At 39.0% G+C, this 6,726-nt stretch overlaps 1 protein-coding gene across 1 annotated transcript; it reads left to right on the forward strand.

The window, feature by feature from the left end:
- Positions 1 to 2,240: 2,240 nt before the first annotated feature.
- On the forward strand, positions 2,241 to 5,449 carry cetn3 (centrin 3). The gene is made up of 5 exons (XM_027019436.2): positions 2,241 to 2,414; positions 2,955 to 3,090; positions 3,184 to 3,298; positions 3,443 to 3,634; positions 4,026 to 5,449. Exons 1-5 carry the CDS (start codon positions 2,398 to 2,400, stop codon positions 4,067 to 4,069), a joined length of 504 nt encoding a protein of 167 aa, XP_026875237.1. The 5' UTR covers positions 2,241 to 2,397; the 3' UTR covers positions 4,070 to 5,449.
- Positions 5,450 to 6,726: the final 1,277 nt, after the last annotated feature.

Consider the following 6,726-nt stretch of genomic DNA (forward strand, 5'->3'; position numbering starts at 1 on the left):
GAGTACAAATCTAAATCTATATATACAGATGTACAGATATACAGTCATGTTACGTGGAGTGGTGGTGGTCCCCACAGTTTATCAGTTTCCCTGATTCAGGGCTCGAATGGCCTGTGGGAAGAAGCTCCTCTTCAGCCTCTCTGTCTTGGCCTTCAGGGAGCGGAAGCGCCTCCCTGACCTCAACAGAGAGAAGAGTCTATTGTTGGGATGGGTGGGGTCCTTCACAATTTTCCTGGCCTTGGTTTGGCACCGCTTGTAGTAGGTGGTCTGCAGGTCAGGAAGTTCCGAGTGATGCGCTCTGCTGAACGCACTACCCTTTGGAGTGCTTGTCTGTCCTGCTTGGTGCTATTTCCAAACCAGACTGTGATGTTCCCCGTGAGGATGCTCTCGATAGTGCAGGTGTAGAAGTTCCGCAGTACCTTGGAGGGCAGTCTGAAGTCCCTTAGGCGTCTGAGGTGGTAAAGACGCTGACGAGCCTTCTTTGCCAGGGAGCTGGTATGGCGGGACCAGGACAGGTCCTGCGAGATGTGAACACCAAGGTACCTGAAACTATCTACTCTCTCCACCTTGGTTCCACTGATCCTCACAGGTTGGTAGTGCCGCTCCTGCTTCTTGCTGCAATCCACGATCAGCTCCTTTGTCTTACTGACGTTTAGGAGGAGATTATTTTCCTGGCACCAGTTTTCCAGGTGTTTAATCTCCTCCAGGTAGGCCCTCTCGTCGTTGTCCGAGATCAGACCCACGACAACGGTGTCATCAGCAAACTTGACAATGATGTTAGAGCTGGAAGTGGCTGTGCAGTCGTAGGTGTACAGTGAGTAGAGCAGGGGGCTTAGGACACAACCCTGAGGAGCTCCAGTGCTGAGGGTGAGGGTGGATGAGGCGCAGTTGCCCACCCGTACTGATTGTGGTCTGTCTGTTAGGAAGTTGGAGATCCAGTCGCACAGGGATGTATGCAGTCCTAGATCTCCCAACTTAGTAGTGAGTAGGGAGGGAATGATAGTGTTAAATGCTGAACTGTAGTCGACAAATAGCATTTTAACATAATTTCCCCTCCCTTCGTCCAGGTGAGTCAGTGTAGTGTGGAGCAGATGTGCAATCGCATCATCAGTGGAGCGGTTGTGGCGGTTTATCCCATATAAACCTCCAATCTCACTTGTCAAACATAAACACAAATGGTTGTGTTGGTCTGAAGTGTAGCTTCAGTTATGGAGCTTTCACACTGATACAGTCTATAGTGCATGCTAATGAAATTAATGCCCTAACATGTAATCAGCACAGTCTACTCTTGAGCATTGTCCTTATTATGATGGGTACAAACAAAGGCTGTTTATGCATCTCCTGCCAGGCTATGCCATTTAACCTCACACATTTTACACCTGATGTGTGACGTATTTATTTAATACTTGCTTATATAACAGTACATATTTGTGCTACCAGTACCTCTGCAGAGAAATTTGTAGCATGTATTATGTACTCTGTGGTTTTGAATGCAGCCCTGTGCTTAAAGATGGACTTTTGACCAGCATCTGAATATTTGAGAACATCAACTATCTGAAACTGTATTCAAGAACAGAACACTTTTGTTTCAATCATATAAATTAAGCTTGCAGTGTGCACAGTGTCATTGCAATGTGTAACGACGGGTTTGCAGGACATTTCGAAACTGCGTTTCACAGGTACAGACCACCCTCTACTGGTGATGTATTGGCAACGCATAGAAGAGGGTTCTTTCTGCGCGGTCTTCAGTAGTGAGAACGTTTTGGTCTCCAAACATGAACCTGTTTCTCAAAAGCAACACGGTGTTAAGATCATCTTAAATGAGAGAAATGTTCTAACCATTTAACGATGATCTTTGTGTTACGATGCTTTCAGGAAACACAACTGAGAAAAGATATATCCGCGCCTCTTTAGGTGTTCAGTGTACAAAAGTAGTGTCGGTAGACCGTTTACATCAGAAGCTGTAAAATGTCATAACTTCGTATTAACTTAGAATTAACTTCGTATTAACAGGGAAAGTACATTGCATATACCTCCAAATTTGATGAACAAGTAAAATCTAAAAATATAACTAGTTACTGTGTGAACTAACCCCACTTCTCTGTAGACGTTTAAAGACGTTATTGTTGTGCTAACGCGACCAATCACAAAGCAACCTGTTAATGACGTGAAAAAAGACCAATAACAAAGCGAATTGTTAATTACGTATAATGTTTGCAACCTATGAGGAAATTCAACCCAGGTCTGAGCAAACAGTGTTAAATGGTGAAGTGCGCCAGACTTAGGCAGCCACAAAAAAAACCTAGAAGATACCGGTGAAAATATAGCTGATAGACATTAGAAGCCTAGCTACAGCAGTGTACATTTTCATTTATTTTGATTCATGAAACTCCAAAAATGAGTCTGTCGTTAAGGTAACGGTAGCTAACAAACTTCACAGTTACATCATAGCTGACTGGGTATCTGTACTATTAGCTTGTCAATAATTTAGCTGCTTTAGCCGAGTTAACTGGTTAGTTCAGCTAGCTTATATAACCGTTAGGCCTTGCTACCTAGCTAGCTAGTTGTTAAACTGGATATTAGTCTTTTAAGGACTTCCTAGATAACTCTAATTAAAACTAAGCTTGGGATGGTACCATTAGCTAGCTAGCGTTAGCGAACATAACGTCTTACCACTCAACTGTCTAGCTAAGGTCTAGGCACTGCTTTAGTTCAGCTTCTAGCTAGCCTAGCTGTATATTTTGATTAAATGCGACCCTTACCTGAAAGAATTTGCTAGAAACAGGAAAAAGCAGGTGGGATGTTATGATGATTTAGGTAATTAGCGTTAAAGTAGATAAATGTCTATGTTTTGTTGGCGCGCGTGCGTTAGCCGTGGGTAGTTGCTATGGAGACGCGACAAGCGAGCAGTTAAAAGTGATTTTCCCTGAAAGCTGTTGTCCTGTTGCTCCTAGAAACGAGCCTTCAGCTGATAAGAATAAAAGGAAGAAGAAGAGGGAGCTAACTGATGAACAAAAGGATGAGATAAAGGAAGCGTTTGAGCTGTTCGACACCGACAAGGATAAAGCAATAGATTATCATGAACTAAAGGTAATCTATTTCCCCATCTTCCCTTCAGTGTATTTCTTCTCTCTCTCCCTCTCACCTGTAACCTAGGTTAAGTATCCAGATATGTTTGTCTAGGTAGCAATGAGAGCTCTCGGTTTTGAGGTGAAGAAAGTAGATGTGTTGAAGATCTTAAAAGACTACGACAAAGACGGGACAGGGAAAATAACGTATGAAGATTTCAAAGAAGTTGGTAAGTTAACCTAAAATTTATCTTGGGCTTAAAACACTTTTTCACTGTTATTTTTGGATTACAGCTAATGTTTTGCTAGAACTCAACACTTTTGACGCTTTAGCATGTTGCATCTGTAGGAGACATTGTGTCTGCTTTTGTAAGTGTCTGACAGGATATTAGATCGGGACCCAAAAGAAGAAATTCTCAAGGCGTTTAAGCTGTTTGATGATGATGACTCTGGGAGGATCAGCCTAAGAAATCTGCGACGTGTAGCCAGAGAGCTGGGCGAAGATGTCAATGATGATGAGCTAAGGGCCATGATTGATGAGTTTGACACTGATGGAGATGGAGAGAGTAAGTGTATAATATTTGGTCAAGAACACCATTTTATTAATTCTGTTTGTACAAAGTGACTCAAGGATAGGTGGAATATTATATTAATGTAGGTTGCAAGTTTCTTCCCATGTCTAAATTGTTTCGAATAATGTAAAAAAAAATTGTTGCACAGTTCAGGTGTGTGTCAGTGTGTAATTTATTCTTAGGGTACTTTTAAAATCTTTATTAATTTACTTGCGGACTGAAAAAATAGTTAGATAGCAAATAATGATGCAAGAAAATATTACTCTAAGCAAAACATTTTTTAGTAGCAGAGTAAGGATGGTAGCTTTATTGTTGAATTCTATCTGTGTCTTTTGCAGTGGATAAATTCAGTTGCTCTAACGTAAGAATGTCTGTCTCTTTTCAGTTAATCAAGAAGAATTCATCTCAATTATGACTGGAGACTCATGAGAGCCACAGTCTTCTTGGGTCTCGTCACCAAATAAATCTGAGCTTATGGCCAGCACCGATAAGGGTCTAGTGGTCAGAAAAGAATGTAATGTGATGCCTAACCAATATATAAAGCCTGATATGACTGCTACAGTGCTGAATTATACTAATAATTTCCCCATGATGAACTGAATAGAAATTGTGAGCTGTTTTCACTTTGTTCCGTTGTGTTCATATCACACATCATTAGCTTCATTAAAGTGTTTTGATATGCATTAGCAAAGACGCTCAAGTAGGAATACATTACAGATTTATTTTTTGTAGTGATGTGTTATAACCACTCTCTGCATTATTTCTGTTTAATTACCAGTAAGTAACTAGCATGGGTCACAGCTTGACTACACCTCCAATACAAGCAAATAGTTACATGTAAGATGTCACAACTAGCTTCAGGCTACAGCACTGCAGAATTTAGATTTTCTCCAATTCTAGTACAGAGAATTTCAACTCCAGTTTTGCCATTCCACTACAAAATTTTTGTTTACTTTGCAGTAATTTAATTATGTAAAGTAAACAATATATTTTGGTGGAATTGTGCTTTAAACAAGGATTTATGGTACTACAGTGTAACCCTCATAACTGGTGTTTGCATACATTGTGTAGGGAAAATGCACATACATAAGACTATATTTGTCCAGTTATAACTGTTGCTTTAATACACAGAATGCAGAAATAGATGGTATTTTGTGTATTGTAGAACATTTGAGATGTATTATTTACAGCAGTGTATCCCAGTCCTCTCTCCTGAGGACTGCCAACACTGGACATTTTAGATGTCACCCTTCTACCACTCCTGATTGAACAGGCCATGTCTGATAAGGGAAAATGAGCAGTTTTGTGGGTCACCAGGAGCAAGATTAGGCAACATTGATTTATAGTAATTTGTCTTCTCTTATTGAAGAAATGTTAGCAATATTTTATTAACCTGTAGTTTCTTGTGCTGTATTTGTTACATTTAGTTGACATAGTGTGTCATGAAACAGTGCCTAGAGGTATTCAGTCGTTCTGTGACTAAAAGTGAAGTAGGTTATAACTGTTTTCCAATAAACAGTTTGTCGTATTGTTACAGTAGTTATTTTATATTTTGCCACTAGAGGGCAACTGTCCTTGAATGTCTCTGTACATGGATAGGTCTCATGTTTATTTCGTATTTATTAAATTTTTCGTTTTAAATCCAAAGACATTGATTAGTAAGATAAAATATTAGCTGTCACAGTAACAGTACCAAAAACCATACAGGTAGGTCTCAACAGCACAATTTCAAGAATAATTTTGTACGCTGACCAAATTAATTTACACATTTTGAAAAAGGTTAATAAATTTGCATGTTTATTAAGTAGATTTTTTTTTAATGAATGTACATTTTTGGATGTTTTCTAGCTGGGTTTGTTTTGTTTTTTGTTTCCTTTGCTCAGTGTTACTTTTGCTGAGCTATTTGTCTCATGAAGGCTTTCAAGGACCCTTGTTTAAAAAGGTAATATGAGAATTATTAATTTTCCCACTTCTTGCTCCAGAGAGCTTGCTAGATATTGAATTATTTTCTTTATAATCTCCTAAATATAAAATTTCTAAAGGTTAATGTGTTCTAAATATCTTAACAAAATGTTCTAATGGGGCTGAACTTTTGATAGTAAAGATCAGTTTCTTTTTTCATTATTCTTAAGTAGACTCATGAGTACGGGCTTAAACCAGCAACCTTCTGAGTATGAGTCAAGTACCTTAACCACTGCGCTATCACTGCCTGCAAATAAGCAAGGTAATCATGAATCCTGAAGAATGAAGTGTTAATAGAGGTTAAAGTTTTAAAGTTAAAATCATTTGACCCTAAAATGGAGGCAAATTGTCCTTAATATTCATTCTCCACAGAGGAGTAAGCAGAGTTTAAAGTTACTTTTTCTTAAATGTTTAAGGTTCAGATATTAAGCCTGTTGGTGAATGAGATCACTTTTAAAACTGACTGAAATTGTCTCAAGATGGTAGAGCAAACCTATTCTGACAAAATTACTGGTTAAATACAGAGATTGATTGAGGCTTCATTTACATCAGTGGCAGGACACTCTTAAGTGTCTTAAGATCTTTAAGATGGATTACTTAGTTTACTTTGGTAATTATACACAGCAATCACTCAATAAAGAAGTCAATAATGCTGCATGGGTTTCCTCCCTCTAATTTAGGGTTTGAGGGTCCCAGAGTAGCTGTAATTAGGCGTATGGTTTGCTTTGGTGTATCTTTAGTTGAAACCGCTCAATCTTAGCCTCCTGATGTGCTTCAGACATTGCCTTACACATAGTAATTTAAGTTGGATAAAACTGTTTGTTAAAAAGTCTGTTGTATCCATCCATTTTAAGATATATTTATCCAAGACATTTGTTCCAGCACATGCACAAAGAATAAAAGCCTATGTATTTTGGATGCTTAGATGCTTGGATGCCAGTTCTAGCATTCTTTAGTGTATCTGGAACCAGTTTTAAAAGTATTTGAATGTATCCACTTCCAGCAAAGGCTCAGACTGCTGCTCATGGAGGATGCCCTGAGGATGTTTTTGGTTAGAAAAGGGGCATCAGTTCACTTGTCACCATTCTGTGTTTCTGCTGTGGGCAGAGGAACCACACTCTTTA

Source organism: Electrophorus electricus, chromosome 17 (genome assembly GCF_013358815.1).
Source record: "Electrophorus electricus isolate fEleEle1 chromosome 17, fEleEle1.pri, whole genome shotgun sequence".
NCBI lineage: Eukaryota > Metazoa > Chordata > Actinopteri > Gymnotiformes > Gymnotidae > Electrophorus > Electrophorus electricus.

Bases quoted from the DNA above. Each gene is read 5' to 3' on its own strand.
- cetn3 (XM_027019436.2), top strand. The intron at 3,091-3,183 runs GTAATCTATTTC...ATGTTTGTCTAG, and splicing joins TAGATTATCATGAACTAAAG to GTAGCAATGAGAGCTCTCGG. The intron at 3,299-3,442 runs GTAAGTTAACCT...TGCTTTTGTAAG, and splicing joins TGAAGATTTCAAAGAAGTTG to TGTCTGACAGGATATTAGAT.